Raw genomic sequence first — 18,232 nt, 5'->3', positions numbered from 1 at the left:
ACACATTAATCTCTCCTTAATTATTGTTCAAGTTTGTTATTCAAGTTTATTATTGAGTAATTGAAGATTATTGGGTTATTATTGGGAGATTGACAACCTTCCATCAATCATCAAGTTCTTCTATTATTCTTTGCATTATTATTTTGGAATCTCCATAGGTATAATTCTCCTAATCCTTGTCTTAATTATTGTTAATCTTTATTACTTGTTCATCATGTTTGGCTTTGTTAGTATGATTGACAACCTTATTAACATGTTAAACTTGATCATGAGTGAGTAGTTACTTAGCTAGGATTAGTGGGTAATTAGGGAAAACCAACATGGGATTGATTCATGCTTAATCTAATATGTTTTCATAATCAAATTGCTTGCTTGTTGTGATGTCAACTTTATGCACATGTTATGTTTGATGAAATGCTAAGCCTATGAATCCTTGCATTTTACCATCTCTTATCTACTCAACTTGACTTGTAAGATATAAACCAACTCGAGTCTTGTTAGACCATGCATAGAAGTTGAATAGGAGGAAAGTAAGTCGACTTGTAGGTGTTGTACAATCTAATCGATTCGGCTCTGGGACCCAACTCTTCCTATGAACCGTAAGACATAAACCAACTCGGTTCCTCCACAACATTAATTGCTTCCAACTTTGTAAACATGTTTGTATGATCAACACCATGAATCCCCTATGACCCCATGATATCCTAGTACTTCTAATCAATTGTTTACATCCTTCCTTTTATTGCTTGTTTTACTTTATTGCTTTTATTAGTCTAGAATTCAACTACAAACCCAAACAAATTGTGACACTAGCATAGATTGAGATAGATAGACTTAGAACTCAAAGCAGACCGTCCCATGGATCGACCTCGACTTACCGCTAACTAGTAGTTTGTTGAGTATTATAAATGTTTTTGATTGGATGTGACCCAACTACATCGCAACCACCAGTTGTATTTAGTGAAGCTGCAAAAGTGGGTGTAGGGTTTTCAATGCTTCTATTTATTGTATTTTCAGTGGGCCGTCTCTTCACATTTTGATGGGATAATAGCTCTTCACTCTCCCCATGGACCACATACATAGTAACAAAACCACTAATGTCCTTAGTATCCATCAAAAGTTCAACATCTTTATCACTCTCAATTTTTTTCTTGCCTACTATCAAGCTCAATCAATGTCTTCTAAACCACAATTCAGCTTCATTTTCAAACCCAAATTCATTCTTTACCAAATCAACCAAGTTAAGTAACAAAATTCCCTCATATCAAGTTTCATATACATTGCTCCTCCCATGTACTCAGTTTTCCATCCTTTCGTTACAAATTTACCACCATGAATAACTCGCAAACTAGCGCTGAATTTTTCCATCCTAATCATATTAACATCAAATTAAATAAAAAATAATAAGACCCAAATAAAGCAACATAAGAATGAAAAAATGAGGGTTTATACATATTAACAAAGTTTCCTTTAATCAATTAAGCATTACTAATCTATAAGTAATTGAATAATTTACATATAAGTAAAGCAACATAAGATTCGTTTTACAAGAAAACCAATTAAAAAATTAGGGTTTACCCTACCAATACAATTATACTACATAAAAAATTGGAAAGAAAAAGTTATAAAAATAAAGTAAGTGCACATAACTTTCACACATATACTTTAGTTCTTGATTCATCAAAGGCGAAGAGGAAAAATTGAAAACAGGCAAACATAGAGAAGGTGAAAAGGGGGAAAAGAGAAGTAAAAAGTGGAAGAAGTAGATGACGTAGAAAGAAAAAGAACAAAGAAGTAAAAGGCTAAAAGTTGCTTAACACGTGCCAGAACAAAGTCATTGACGGAAGTTGAATATATTTGACGGAAAGTTAAGTTTGGCAGTGCTAAACAAAAAAGATAAATAGTAAGGAAGTGTTTAAAAAAAAAAGTAAAGGTAGTGTGTTAACAAAGTGGTATAAATAAAAGGTATGGTTTGACAAAAAAACTCTTTCTTAAATAACCACTTTTTCCCTATGTGACCATTTGTCTTGATCGGAGGGAGTATATTTTTTTATATTAATTATTAATATTATCAACCAATCACATATCTCCACGTATAGGTTATGAGTTGGGTCAATTTGCTCCACCAAAAGTCACAAATTGACCTCTTCTCTCCAAAGATCACCATAATTTTTTGGTTAATTAATTATTAGTGTGAAAAAGTAAGGTCATGAGTCATGACCTAATGATTGACATTAATTGGGTATGGTCACAAAAGCCGATAGCCGTTGTTTTGGAGCAAAAAGATCATTTATCATTTGCTATATAAAAGCAAAAGATGGTAACACTTAACAATTGTTTTGGAGCAAAAAGCTGACATGTCCCAGTCACATCAGTCGTCCGTGTATAATACAGTATAGTTGTACAGAAAGATGCGTATATTACAATAAAATGTTAATGGGACTAACCACTACTTCCTAATAACCGGCCCTTCAAAAATATTTTCTTTCCTCCATCATCCAAAATTTCAACCCATTACACACATTAACACAATCTCCATCTTCTACTGCTAGACCTGCAAACGGGTCAGGTTCAGGGCGGACCAATTTGAATCGGGTCAGTTCGGATCTTTCATTGATTTCGAGTTGTCGGTCGGGTTATTTCGGGTTTTTGGATGTGTTTTGGGTTTGTTGGTCAGGTTTATTTCGGGTCAAGGGGGTCGGTTATTTCCGGTCGGGTCATTTTCAGGTCAATGAATAAGAGAGAACAAGTCATTTCAAATATTTTCGGTTCAATTAGAGTTATGTTTTGTGGTGTCATTTTCGGGTTGGGTGGTTTCGGATCGAGACATTTTCGTGTTGGGTCAGTTAACGGGTCAAGAAAGCTCAGTTCATGTTCGGGTCGGGTAGGGTCAATTCGGATTTTCAGGTCACATTCGGGTGATGTATTTGAGTATTTAGTCTACCTCTCCCTCACCGCCATCGCTCATTTTCGTCGTCATCCCAGCTGCAAGAGGTAAGGCCGTTAGTCCAACTCTATGTTTCCCACTCCTTATGCCCCAAATTTCATTGATTTAAAAATGGTGTTGTTGTCTTTCTTACAAGTTTCAGTTTCGATTTTAGTAGAAACAATGTTATAATTACGAGTTAACTAGATAAAAATTAATCGCGGCTTTTAGGAATAAATTTTTAGGTTCAAATGTGCAGAGTTTTCAGTTTTTGATGTAAGTTGTAAGGCGAGTGGTAGTAAAACAGTAAACTAGTAAAGGAATGATCTTATCTGTAACGGAACACATTAACACAATCTCCATCTTCTACTGCTAGACCTGCAAACGGGTCAGGTTCAGGGCGGACCAATTTGAATCGGGTCAGTTCGGATCTTTCATTGATTTCGAGTTGTCGGTCGGGTTATTTCGGGTTTTTGGATGTGTTTTGGGTTTGTTGGTCAGGTTTATTTCGGGTCAAGGGGGTCGGTTATTTCCGGTCGGGTCATTTTCAGGTCAATGAATAAGAGAGAACAAGTCATTTCAAATATTTTCGGTTCAATTAGAGTTATGTTTTGTGGTGTCATTTTCGGGTTGGGTGGTTTCGGATCGAGACATTTTCGTGTTGGGTCAGTTAACGGGTCAAGAAAGCTCAGTTCATGTTCGGGTCGGGTAGGGTCAATTCGGATTTTCAGGTCACATTCGGGTGATGTATTTGAGTATTTAGTCTACCTCTCCCTCACCGCCATCGCTCATTTTCGTCGTCATCCCAGCTACAAGAGGTAAGGCCGTTAGTCCAACTCTATGGTTCCCACTCCTTATGCCCCAAATTTCATTGATTTAAAAATGGTGTTGTTGTCTTTCTTACAAGTTTCAGTTTCGATTTTAGTAGAAACAATGTTATAATTACGAGTTAACTAGATAAAAATTAATCGCGGCTTTTAGGAATAAATTTTTAGGTTCAAATGTGCAGAGTTTTCAGTTTTTGATGTAAGTTGTAAGGCGAGTGGTAGTAAAACAGTAAACTAGTAAAGGAATGATCTTATCTGTAACGGAAGTTGTGTCATGACTTGAGATTATTGTCCTAAAGTCGATTATGCCCCGTCTACTACACACGGACTCAATAGCATTCGACCCTCGGGATTACACAACTGCTGCAAACTTCATGTAGGTAAAAATGCAGATGAGAACCACCAAAAACGTTGCCAAGACTTCAGATAAGAAAAACTAACAACCCGGGTGAACTTATTCTATGAGTGTCATTACAGTTGCAGAATCAGGACAGCTCTTGCTGTCTGGATGGGGAGAGCTTTTCCTACTATTACTGAACTTCTGAATGGTAGGACAGGCAGTCTACAATGGAAGGCAATGACTATGATTTTCAATGTATATCTTTATATGATATGGCATCAGAGAAACCTCACCAGACTCCATCAGTCTGTTGTGAGGCCTGAACAGTTAGCTGCTCAGATAGAGGAGATGGCAGGAAGAAGAGGGTGCAGCAAAGCTGGCCCTGGGATGGTTAACAGCATTAATGGGTGGCTAAGCTGCTTGCATTGAGGGCTTGGTTATCTGTTATGTTCGTTCTTTGGTTGTGTCTGTTTGCTGGTTGATTTTTTGAAGCTTACTAGGGTTTGATCCCCTAACCTTGTAAATGTATCTTGGTTTTTTGATATAATATATATACTCACATTTCACCTAAAAAAAAAAACATTAACAACAAGGGCGAGCCTTGTTTTATATTGAAATTCAGAATATTAAGAATATAGATGAATCCTTTTAGTGTGTAGGCCATGACAAAGAGATAATTATTTGAAACATTTTAGAACAGTAGAAGAGGAAGAAGAGAACTGATTGTTTTGTTGTGTTTTCAAATGACTAGGTTATGTGGATATTTATAGTCGAAAAAGGGGAAAAGTGGCTGTTGTAGTGAACAATATGCATTGGACACAACTTAGCATTGGCATGCAATGGGCGTAGGTGAGCAGAGTTATGCAATGGCCCCGTTAGGAATTTGATGTGGCTCTAGTTGACTCTACTGCTGCAAAGCTGAAGCCTACTGACTACAGGAAAAACAACGACTGCAAAAGGGGGAATCTAGCTAATAAAATAAAACAGTAGAGTTTAGGCCCAAAAGGTGGGCAAGCCCACACCGCAGGTGCTCACCCGGAGCCCATGCCCGTGCCTGGCCGTGGCGAGGCGCGCGGGCGCGTGTGTGGTTGGTTAGATACTTACCACACATCACTTAGTAGGGTAGTGTAAAGAGAGATATATAAACTTATTGATATTTTGTTATTTTGTCAATGTGGGAAAAAAGTTACTACTCAAAGCTTCTTTTGAAGCATATTTCCAACAATTCCCCACATGATGCAAAAGAAGGCACGGAGACACAATAGAAGTCTATGGCAACAAAGATTTAGTGTGAAAACGCTGGTGTCTTATGGACTTTAACTAGTGTCTAGTGACTTACAATTGATCTTAACCGCTATTCTAGGTGGATCTAAGCCTTTAACCCTCAAATGGAGTTTGTTTGAGGTCAACTGCGCACTTACTAGATCTCAAATTAGGGCGAGAACTCGCAAAATCCATGAACTCATCATGAACAAAATGGTGTAAATATCTTTACTTGAACTAACCAAGTGCCCCCTCATTATTTTTCCTTGTATTTCATGAATGTCTTTAGAGACCCTAAGCCCGAAGAGTCTCTTGGGGGTAGGGCAAGGCACCCCCCACATTCACATGGGTGAGTTTATCAAGTTTGAGTGTCACAAACCATCCTTTTGGGACTATAAACTCATTAAGAGAAAATGCTCATCTTTACAAACTGACAGTGAACGTTAAATGCAGTTAATACTACATCTTTAAAACAAAATAGGAATGGTAGTCGTATTTAATCGTCTCGAGTTTCTTGTGATTTCGTTTGACCTGTTGAACTTAAATAATTAAGACGGGTATCCACCACAAGTCACTCCTTTACAGGCTTTAGACCCATTCCTAGTGCTGACTCCAGCACCATTTTTCTGCAGAGGCCTTTGGTGAGAGGATCGACAATATTCCTCTTGTATCTTACATACTCGAGTGATATCACTGTGGGTTAATATCCGTATACTACCCTTTAATTGCAGGACTATAACGTAAATTTAAACATGCAATTTATAGTCATAAAACGAAAAACATAATGAAATGATTAATGTATAGAAATCAACCTCGGGTCCTTTGATGCACGGCGTAAAGAACAGAAATCAAACCAGATTCCCTCCTAATTGTTGCACCCAAGACCGTGTCCGAGATATGCCCTTGTGCTAGACGATGTTCTCCGATTGCCTTGCAATATTTGGAGAACTGATGTGAGTTTTCTTGAGATGTGAGATCTCGGTTTCTACAGAGAAGAATGCTCTTCGAAACCCTAATTATTTTTCACTAATGATGATTAGGTCAGAAGGGAGGAGAAGCTCTCCCTTTTGATCCCTCTCACTCGGCAAAACCGAGACCCACACAAGGGAAGTGGGCTTCCACTTCCTCTTGGTTTTAACTCGTGGTCCGGTTCATTAAATGACTAAATGTATATGACACGGTTTTTATAAATCGTCATCGGTTATCGGCTATTAAAACATCAACTAATAACACGGGTTAGTTGAAGTATTAATACATGTCCGACAAAGACGATATTGTATAATTAAATTCAATATACATTAATTAAATATAAATCGCTTATATTTAATTTTACGAATTAACCGGTTAATTCGCCTTAGCCCATGATATTTAATCCGTATTAAATATAATATCTCAACATCACATTTTGACTAATTACTAGTCAAATAACTCGGACTAACTGGTTAGTCAAATTTGGCATCTACATGACTGTATTTTCATACCGTCACATCTCTCGAACGTATCCTATAGGTGTGACTTTTAGGGACCAGTTGATCACCGCCATCTGTATGACAATAACGTCAAACTTATCTAGCAAGCCAACCGTTATTGATAAACGTGGATCAACTGATAATAATACCAAAGTATGCCCTTTGATCCTTTTAGAGGTTTGTAAGTCCTTGCACTAACTGTTAAGGACACCAACCCCAACAAGCTCCCACTTGTCCGTACAAGTGTATGTGCAATGACGTTATCCGCACTAACCGGAGGACACAAGCTCCAACAAACTCCCACTTGTCCGTACAAGTGTATGTGCGATAACCGATTCTCATATTCATTTAAAATTTCTCCCACTCAATGTAAAACAATTTGCAGATCCGGATCCACAAAGGTCGTATTTTACAATCGATCTGTATCAAGAGTGGTTTCCCCGACTAGAGAGTAACTTAACCGATAAAACGAATCCGTATCCGAGCATGGCCATGCATTTCGATTCTGACTCCTCGAGTGGCCCTGAGAAATATCAAGTACCTGATAAAGGCTGAATATTTGCTTCAACTCGAACTCCTTCCGATCTAAGCACGATGAAATGACCCGAAAAAATCTACTTGGCCCCTGTTACGGATGACCGTGAGAAAGAAACCAAAGTCACCCAAAATCTGCCTTAGTCTCAAGAGACGGTCGATAGTCAAAAGAATCGACTCTTAGGATCACCATGGAGGTCCTATCCACGACCGGGCAGCGAATGTTATAAAACATTTAGGACTCCATGTCGATGTCACAATTGTGTCCTACGAAATATCCGTATAAATCGCCTCGTGATTGGTCACCAACCGGTTGACTTATGGCTCGTTGAACCCACCATCAACCAACGTCACAAAATAATTGCCGAGTTATCAGCTCATGTGGGCAATTAAGGACCGAAAAGATATAATGTTCGTTCGATTCACTTTGTGGTGTTCAAAATTGTCGTACAATTCCACATGAAAAACAAAATATATATAAAATATCAAAACGATGATGTCGTATAGAGTACAAGAGAGGATGAATCTGATCCATAAAAGAGTACTACAACTTAGGAACACGTTTAATTCCCATGGAATTAACATGCCCTTCATGCTTATCTTGTCGTAATGCTTTAGTGAGAGGATCTCGCTATGTTATCATCTCGTAGCAATCTTTTCTATCACTACTCGTCTTTTTTGCTCCACGTAATCTCCGATTAGATGAGCTTTCCGTTGTACATGTCTAGACTTGTTGCTAGACTTTGGCTCCTTAGCTTGGAAGATGGCACCACTATTGTCGCAATAGATGGTGATCGGGTCATTCGAACTAGGCACTACGATAGCCCATGTAAGAATTGACGCATCCATATCGCTTCCTTTGTAGCTTCAGACGCGGCATAGTACTCGGACTCAGTCGTAGAATCTGCTGTGACAGTTTGTTTCGAACTCTTCCAGCTGACTGCAGCGCCATTAAGAGTAAAAACGAATCCAGACTGAGATTTCGAGTCATCTCGATCCGTTTGGAAGCTAGCATATGCATAACCGGTTGCGCATAGCTTTTGTTCGCCTCCATAAGTCAATGCCCAATCTTTAGTCCTCCGGAGGTACTTAAGAATGTTCTTGACAACCAACCAATGTGGTTCACCTGGTTCTTTGTTGGAATCGACTTGTCATACTCAATGCATATGCCACGTCTGGACGTGTGCATATCATGGCATACATGATTGATCCTATAGCCGAAGCATACGGAATCCGTGTCATGCGCTCTTTCTCTTCCGGTGTCTCTGGTGCCTGAGACTTGCTCAAATGCACCCCTGGAGCCATAGGAAGAAACCCCTTCTTGGAGTTAGTCATGCTGAATCTCTCTAGGACTTTGTCTATGTAAGACTCCTGACTGAGAGATAACATCCGACGTGATCTATCTCGATAGATACGGATGCCCAGAATTCTTTGTGCCTCTCCCAGATCTTTCATCTGGAAATGGTTTTTCAACCATACTTTCACCGAAGTTAAGAGAGGTATGTCATTCCCAATCAGGAGTATGTCGTCAACATACAATATTAGGAAGACAATCTTGCTCCCACTCGACTTGATATATAGACATGGTTCCTCGACAGATCGAGTAAATCCATTTTCTTTTATCACTTGGTCGAAGCGATGATTCCAACTCCTTGATGCTTGCTTAAGTCCATAAATGGAACGCTTAAGCTTGCACACTTTCTTAGGATGTCTTTGGATCAATGAAACCTTCGGGTTGTACCATGTACAACTCTTCCTCCAAAAAGCCGTTTAAGAAGGCGGTTTTCACGTCCATTTGCCAAATTTCATAGTCATGAAAAGCGGCAATCGCTAAGATAATCCGAATGGAACGCAGCATGACTACGGGTGCAAAAATCTCATCGTAGTGCAAACCTGGCACTTGGGTGAAACCTTTAGCAACTAGTCGTGCTTTGTAGATATCTTGTTGACCTTCCACAGAATGCTTTATCTTGTAAAGCCATTTGCATTGAAGGGGACGAACCTTAGCAGGTAAGTCAACAAGATCCCATACGTTGTTCTCATACATGGAGTCCATCTCGGATTGCATGGCCTCAAGCCATAGCTTTGAGTCAGAACTAGTCATGGCACCTTTATAGGTTGCGGGTTCACTACTCGTTAGAAGTAGAACGTCATCTATGTCATGTTCCTCGACCATACCAATGTATCTGTCCGGAGGAATAGAGACTCTTCCCGACCTCCTAGGTTCCTCAGGAATATTCACCGCAGCCGGGATTGAAGGAACAGGTTCCTCCAATGGTTGCTCGGTGTTTGGTTCTGGAATCTCCGACAGGTCGAAGGTTCTATCACTCTTTGCATTCTCGAGAAATTCCTTCTCTAAGAATGTCGCACTAGCCGCAACAAAAACGCGTTGTTCGGTTGGTGAATAAAAGTAATGACCAAGCGTTCCTTTAGGATAACCTATAAAGTATGTCTTGACCGATCGCGGGCCGAGCTTATCCTCGTGTCTCCACTTGACATAAGCCTCGCAGCCCCAAACCCGTATAAAGGACAAGTTAGGGACCGTTCCCTTCCATAGTTCATATGGAGTCTTGTCAACAGCTTTAGACGGACTTCGGTTAAGTATTAGAGCGGTGACGAAGAGCATAACCCCATAACGAATCAGGTAAAACCGTGTGACTCATCATGGATCGAACCATATCAAGTAGTGTTCGATTTCTCCGTTCGGACACACCATTCAATTGAGGTGTTCCAGGTGGAGTTAACTGTAAGGCAATCCCACAGTCTTTGAGGTGTTGATCAAACTCGTGAGAAAGATACTCGCCACCACGATCCGAACGTAGTGTTTTAATCTTTCTACCTAATAGGTTCTGTACCCTATTTTGGTATTCCTTGAATTTCTCAAAGGATTCACTTTTGTGCTTCATTAAGTAGACATAGCCATATCTACTTAAGTCGTCCGTGAAAGTGATGAAATACCTATAGCCTTCTCGTGCGGTGATTGACATAGGGCCACATACATCCGTGTGTATGAGTCCTAATAGGTCAGCACCGCGCATTCCAACACCTTTGAAGGAAATACGAGTCATCTTACCGATGAGACATGATTCACACGTGCCAAATGATTGAAAATCAAAGGCCGAGATAGCTCCATGTTTGATGAGCTGTTTTACGCGTTTCTCATTAATGTGTCCCATACGGCAGTGCCATAGATACGTTTGATCTTTGTCACCAACCTTTAACTTTTTATTCATTACGTGTAATATTTCCGTGGTCGATCTAAAACATAAATTCCGTTCATGGAGACTCGCCTTGTAAATCATATCGTGTAATGAGAAAATGCAAGAATTATTTTCTATTACAAATGAAAAACCAAGTTTATCAAGTGCCGAAACTGAAATAATGTTTTTCGAAAGACTAGGAACATAATAGCAATCATATAATGACAACTCAAATCCGCTAGGAAGCTGGATCACATATGTCCCCTTGGAGATGGCAAACTACTCTTGCTCCATTCCCAACACGCAGTCCACCTCACCCTTTACGAGGGGTTCGATGTTTCGAGCCCCCGCACATGATTACACAGATGAGAACCACAACAAGTATCAAGTACCCAAGTTCCGTAACTTGCGTGGTTAATCTCAATCATATGAATAAAAGTAGAAGAAGAGGAAGACATACCAACAGGTTTAACACGACCCGCCTTTAAGTCCTCATGATAAACAGGACATGTGCGTCTCCAATGCCCAGTCTTGTGGCAATGATGGCATTCCATGTTTTCATTCTTGCTCTTTGTCACGCCTGATGAGGTGCTCGACTCACCAGGCCCACTCTTACCTCGAACCCGACTTCTTGAACTTCGCCTTACCTCTACTCGCTAGGTTTGCACGAGCTTTGCCCTTACCTTTCCCTTTATTCGACACAACGAGAACATCCTGTTTCATGCTCCCACTGGACTTCATGTCCTTCTCGGTCCAATACGAGAAGGGAGTGCAATTCATGGGGAGTTTTCTTCAAATCATTCATATAGTAATTCGCTCTAAATTGCGAATAACCATCGTGGAGTGAGTGAAGTATGCGGTCGATAACAATGTTCTCGCTGATGTTACGATTAAAGGTCTCTGTTTCTCGACATTCTCAATCATGCCGAGAATGTGTGGGCTAACTGTTGGGCCTTTCGGAGTCTCGCATCAAAGAAGCGAGTGGTATGCTCATAAGTCACGATTCTCGGTGCTTTCGAGAATTCCTTGGTGAGCGTGGTGAAAATCTTGTTTGCACCATGGGCTATGAAGCGTTTCTGCAAATTGGGTTCCATTGCAAAAATGAGTACGTTTTTAATCGCACCCGCTTCCATACAGAAATCATTAAACTTGGTGACTTCAGCAGCTCTAGCCGTGGGACCTGGGTTTGCCGGGATGGGCTCCAAGAGATATTTGAGCTTCCCGTCGCCAGCGGCGGCAGATTCCGTAATGCCGCCTCCCGGTCCCGCGAAGTTGGATCCATCATTCTTCGATCCGAGTAGACCGATTCATCCGATTCATGAAGATCCGAAGCCGGGACTCACGGTCCAATGTGGCACTTGGCATTGGGTTATCACTTGAACCAGCCATTTGTTGTTTAGCGATTTAAAATCGTGATCTACACCGAAAAAGAAAGAAAAACAAAACGAAATAAGCAACTCATCGAGGTGATTTAAGTCTATTTTAAAATTCATTTTAAACATGTAGACTCTCGCACTTGCATAATTGATCTCCCTCAAGAAAGATACAAGTGATCCCAAGACTCAATTTCTGTAAATTGATAAGCCAACTGTTTAGCTAATTCTTCCGGAAGAACTCTTGGTCGATAGATTTCCGTAAATCCTATCTATAGTCCACCATAGTCACAGGATCGTACGAGTGACCACAGTGTTGAGATAAAATAGGTCAATCGGTTCCAACTTACCCGACGTAGAAGGGGTCATATTATGCCTACCGACGAAGAAGGGACTCATTGGAGTTTTACCTATAAAGACCGTTCTCAATTTTTGTTTATACGAGGAAGATCCCATCAACAAAATTATAATTCATTTTAAGTGAACGAATAACTAGCGTTTGTCGTGAATGAATTTATTTGGATGATGGCTTAAAAAACGTGTGACATACGAATGTCAATGAAAACTAACTCGTGACCTCTATATGTGTCAGTTTTCATGCAATTATTAGGTGGTTTGGTTTTTAGGCGGAATATGATGCATACTATCGTTACGATAACATAAATAATTGAATGCAATACGTAAATAAAATTTCCTAGTGTGGCCTATCCTAATAAAAAGAACAAAATACAACTTTGGAATCCACCGTTGGACCCAAGAAGCTTGTCTTGTTGTTCCATCTTGATCCATGTAGCGGGAGTGAGCAACTGGTCTCCGTCTTTGGTCTTCTCAAAAATTACAATTAAAATTACAAAATATAAACCTAATTACATTCTAATGAAAACTGTAATTACAAGTGAAAAAAACCAAAACGGAGATACAAGATCTCAAAATACAACCAAGACCGTGTTCCATCATTACGGTAACACGTTCTACTAAGGCCACACTAAGTTACAACTGATTGCAAAATTAAATACGTAATAAAAGGCATTCAAGGCATTCATAATTAACGAATAACAAAAAATGCATCAACTAAAAACAAATTCATTCGTGACATAATTCCGTAATTATGTTAAATTTATCCAAACCACCTTTTAATGATTAAAATTCATGTGATAAAACCGCTTCTATCATTTAATTTTAATCAAATACAGTCCGTTACTTTAAATACGCTTTAAAATAACTTAATGGTACGTGGTGAACCGTTTCACAATCATAGCGAGTGTACTATATCCGTATAAAGTACATATTATAGCCAAAAGAAAATTTAAAGCAAAAGGAATAAATTTTCAAAGTCATTAAAACAAAATCCCTCGATCCAGGGACACAGTGCTCGATCGAGGAACACATAGGGCTCGATCGATCAATCGCAAGTCGATCGAGAGGATTGCCAAACAGAAGGTGCTCGATCGACTAAACTGGTGGTCGATCGAGTACTTTTATCAAAAAGCTGCTCGATCGAGTACGAGGACAACTCGATCGAGCGAGGGTTTTAAAAGGGGGCGATCGAGTACAACATGGACTCGATCGAACAAAACCAAGACAGAAATAGCACTCGATCGAGTAGAAATATGCTCGATCGAATGCAAACATGGCAGAAACTTCAAAACCCTCGTGAAAACAGTTTGACAAAACAAAATCAATTGCAATTTTGATCAAAAACGCATCAAAAGTAGTTAACAATTGACAAAACTTGACATATTGTTATAATCTCCGTATAAAATAACAACATGCATAAAACAAATTGATAAACAAGATGAATGAACCGTGTAAGACATGTCACGGTATCAAAAAAACTTTAGCCGTGTAAACTGGACACGGTTTTCGAGACAAAGAAAAACGCAGCAACACAAAAAAATTTTTTTTCGTGATTAAAAACCTGCTGCCTCACGGTTTTAAAGCAAAAACGCAACATCCGTGTATACAAGGCACGGATATCGAGACAAACATAACCGTTTCAAAATCGTTTTATGAAAAACACATAGAAAAATTTACGTGGCCTCGCTCTGATACCACTTGTGGGTTAATATCCGTATACTACCCTTTAATTGCAGGACTATAACGTAAATTTAAACATGCAATTTATAGTCATAAAACGAAAAACATAATGAAATGATTAATGTATAGAAATCAACCTCGGGTCCTTTGATGCACGGCGTAAAGAACAGAAATCAAACCAGATTCCCTCCTAATTGTTGCACCCAAGACCTTGTCCGAGATATGCCCTTGTGCTAGACGATGTTCTCCGATTGCCTTGCAATATTGGGAGAACTGATGTGAGTTTTCTTGAGATGTGAGATCTCGGTTTCTACAGAGAAGAATGCTCTTCGAAACCCTAATTATTTTTCACTAATGATGATTAGGTCAGAAGGGAGGAGAAGCTCTCCCTTTTGATCCCTCTCACTCGGAAAAGCGAGACCCACACAAGGGAAGTGGGCTTCCACTTCCTCTTGGTTTTAACTCGTGGTCCGGTTCATTAAATGACTAAATGTATATGACACGGTTTTTATAAATCGTCATCGGTTATCGGCTATTAAAACATCAACTAATAACACGGGTTAGTTGAAGTATTAATACATGTCCGACAAAGACGATATTGTATAATTATATTCAATATACATTAATTAAATATAAATCGTTTATATTTAATTTTACGAATTAACTGGTTAATTCGCCTTAGCCCATGATATTTAATCCGTATTAAATATAATATCTCAACATCACATTTTGACTAATTACTAGTCAAATAACTCGGACTAACTGGTTAGTCAAATTTGGCATCTACATGACTGTATTTTCATACGGTCACGTCTCTCGAACGTGTCCTATAGGTGTGACTTTTAGGGACCAGTTGATCACCGCCATCTGTATGACAATAACGTCAAACTTATCTAGCAAGCCAACCGTTATTGATAAACGTGGATCAACTGATAATAATACCAAAGTATGCCCTTTGATCCTTTTAGAGGTTTGTAAGTCCTTGCACTAACTGTTAAGGACACCAACCCCAACAAGCTCCCACTTGTCCGTACAAGTGCATGTGCAATGACGTTATCCGCACTAACTGGAGGACACAAGCTCCAACAATCACATTATCTCTGATCAAATTTCTCACAATTCCATGCCTTAAACGAATGTGACTCTTTTTGTCGTTGTATGCTTGATTATTAGCTACCCCGATCGCAGCTTGTGAATCACAGTGCATGGAAACTGATGGAGTCGGTTTTCCCCACAAAGGAATATCTTCTAGAAGGCGTCTTAGCCATTCAACTTTTTCTCCTGCCAAAGCTAAAGAAATAAACTAAGATTTCATAGTAGATTTAGCAAAAAAAGTTTATTTAGTCGACTTCTAAGAAATAGCACCACCAGCAAGTGTGAACACATAAACACTAGTAGAGTAAACCTCGTCATTACCGGATAGCCAATTAGCGTCACAAAAACCTTCTAAAACACAAGGTGTTCCATGATAGTGTAAACCCCCGTCCATGGTGCCCCTTAGGTATCTTAAAAGTCTTATTAGTGCATTCCAATGATCTCTACTAGGGTTATGAGTATATCTACTAAGTCTTGTAATAGTGTATGCTATGTCAGGTCTCGTGCAGTTCATTAAAAACATGACACTACCAATCACTTTAGCATATTCTTCTTGAGACACGCTATTGCCATTATTCTTTGTTAGGTGAATACTAGAATCGTAGGGAGTGTATAGTGGTTTACAATCATATTGATTTAACTTTCTCAAAGATTTCTCAACATAATGAGATTGACTCAGACACAAACCAGATTTAGTTTTGGTGATTTTGATACCAAGAATTGCGTCCGCTTCACCCATATCTTTCATGTCAAAACGTGAGCTCAAGAAGTTCTTTGTTTCATTCACTACTTTCATGTTAGTGCCAAAAATAAGCATGTCGTCTACATATAAACAGATTATTACGCATCCACTCTCATTAAATTTGGCATAGACACATGATCAGATTCGTTAACTATAAAATCTTTTGATGTAATAGTCTTATCGAACTTGTCATACCACTATTTTGGTGCTTGTTTTAGACCATATAAAGACCTGATTAATTTACAAACCTTATCCTCTTGACCTGGAGCAACACATCCTCGGGTTGTTTCATGTAAATTTGCTCATGCAGGTCACCATTTAAAAAGGCAGTTTTAACGTCCATTTGATCTATGACAAGGTTATGAGCAGATGCAAGTGCTACCAACGCTCTAATTGTGGATACTTTAGTCACGGGTGAATACGTGTCAAAGAAGTCTAGACCCTTTGTTTGAAGGTTTCCACAAACTACCAATCTAGCCTTGAATTTGTCAACAGGCCCGTCTAGCTTAAGTTTCCTTTTAAAAACCCATTTATTACTTAAAGTTTTACAACCACTAGGAAGTTCTTTCAAAACCCACGTATTGTTACTTATTATAGACTCAATTTTACTATTAATAACCTCACGCCAAAAGGAAGAATCAACCGATTGCATGGCCTCTATATAAGTTCTAGGGTCCTCTTCAAGTATAAAAACATTTATGTCATGTTCACTTAGACACAAGTTTTCAGTTAACAAGGTCGTGACAAAGTCTGGTCCAAAGCTAGTTGTGGTTCTGACACGTTTACCTCTTCTAGGTTCCACAAGTTCGTTGACAGGTGCAGACTCATGAGATGAAGAACAAGATACAACATGTAAATTAGGACTTGCAATTTTCATAGGAAAAATATGTTCAAAAAACTCAACGTCTCTTGACTTTCTAATGGGTCAGAAACCTGACGAGTCTTTAAGTATCATACGATATGCATCACTATTTGCGGCTTTACCAATAAAAATAGCATCCACAGTTTTAGGTCACATTTTATTTCTTTGTAAATCTGGAATACCGATTTTAGCCAAACACCCCCACACTTTCAGATAATTAAGGTTAGGTGGGTAGCCTTTCCATAATTCATATGGGGTTTTACCGGTTTTCTTGTGAGGTACACGATTTAGAATGTGACATGCATATAAAATGGCTCCCCCCCACATGTTATTAGGCATACCGGAACTTATAAGCATAACATTCATCATGTCTTTAAGAGATCGGTTTTTTCTTTCAGCTATTCTATTTTGTTGTGGAGCATAGGGTGTTGTATACTCATGGATAATACCATGTGACTCGCATAAATTTTTAAGTGCACATCCCTCAGATTCTCCACCTCTGTCTGATCTGACTCGGTTTGATTTTTTGATCTAATTGATTTTCGACCTCGGTTTTAAAAATCAGAAATTTTTCTTCAGCCTCTTCTTTAGCGCTTAACAAGTAGACTCTAATATATCTGGAGAAGTCGTCAACAAAATTAATATAATAATGTTTACCTCCTCTACTCATTGTATTTATAAAGTCACCTAGGTCGGAATGTATTAACTCTAGAAGACTCGTAGATCTTTCAACATATTTATTAAACGGTATTTTGGAATGTTTAGCCCCGACGCATACTTCACATTTATCAAAACCTGTATTGCTAAAGTTAGGAACCAAATTTTGTTGTTTTAGTCTTTTAATATACCCCACATTAACGTTTCCTAATCTTGCATGCCATAAAGAAACGGACTCAGCAATATAAACAGTAGGAGAAATATTCTTATTAATGGTCTCAACATCAAGTACAAATAAACGAGCGTTACAGAAATCCTTTCCCACGAAATTCCCATTTTTGGTGAGAACAAGCTTATCAGATTCAATGGTTAATTTAACACCAGCCTTGTTAAGTAGAGAGTCGGATAAGAGGTTTCTCCGAATGTCGGGTACATGCAGCACATTATTTAGTTCAAGAGTCTTTCCGGATGCCAAATTGGGAAGGACTCTTCCCTTCCCTTGTACTGTAACAATGCTAGAGTTTCCCATGAATACACATTCACCTCCGGGTACTTCCGAGTACTCTTTGAACAACTCTGTAGAAGTGTATATGTGCCTTGTAGCACCAATATCGAACACCCATTAGGAAACATTATTGACTAGGTTAACTTTAGGTACAACAGCAGCTATGATATCGTCTGACTCAGCTAAGTGTGCTTGTGGTTTGTTTTGTTTATACCAGACATTGTGACCGTCCGAACAAAATCTAGCAGGATGACCCGGTTTACCACAAGTGAAACAGTCACCCTTGAATTCCCTTTTATTCCCTTTGAAGTTTTCAGTTTTCTTAAGCCCAGTATAGCTATTTAGCTTTTAGTTATTTTGAGTAGTAGTAAACATTTCTTTGGTTTAGTTTTTGGAACTATG

At 39.0% G+C, this 18,232-nt stretch overlaps 1 protein-coding gene across 1 annotated transcript; it reads right to left on the bottom strand.

The window, feature by feature from the left end:
- Nucleotides 1-16,041: 16,041 nt before the first annotated feature.
- Nucleotides 16,042-17,854, bottom strand: LOC141649042 (uncharacterized). Its single transcript, XM_074457744.1, has 2 exons — nucleotides 17,517-17,854; nucleotides 16,042-16,669 (listed from the first exon to the last, which is right to left on the bottom strand). Exons 1-2 carry the CDS (start codon nucleotides 17,852-17,854, stop codon nucleotides 16,042-16,044), a joined length of 966 nt encoding a protein of 321 aa, XP_074313845.1.
- Between the last annotated feature and the right edge of the window lie 378 nt (nucleotides 17,855-18,232).

Source organism: Silene latifolia, chromosome 3, assembly GCF_048544455.1.
Source record: "Silene latifolia isolate original U9 population chromosome 3, ASM4854445v1, whole genome shotgun sequence".
Lineage (NCBI taxonomy): Eukaryota > Viridiplantae > Streptophyta > Magnoliopsida > Caryophyllales > Caryophyllaceae > Silene > Silene latifolia.
Note: the sequence above shows the minus strand (reverse complement) of the source record. Positions and strands in the feature narration are given on the sequence as shown.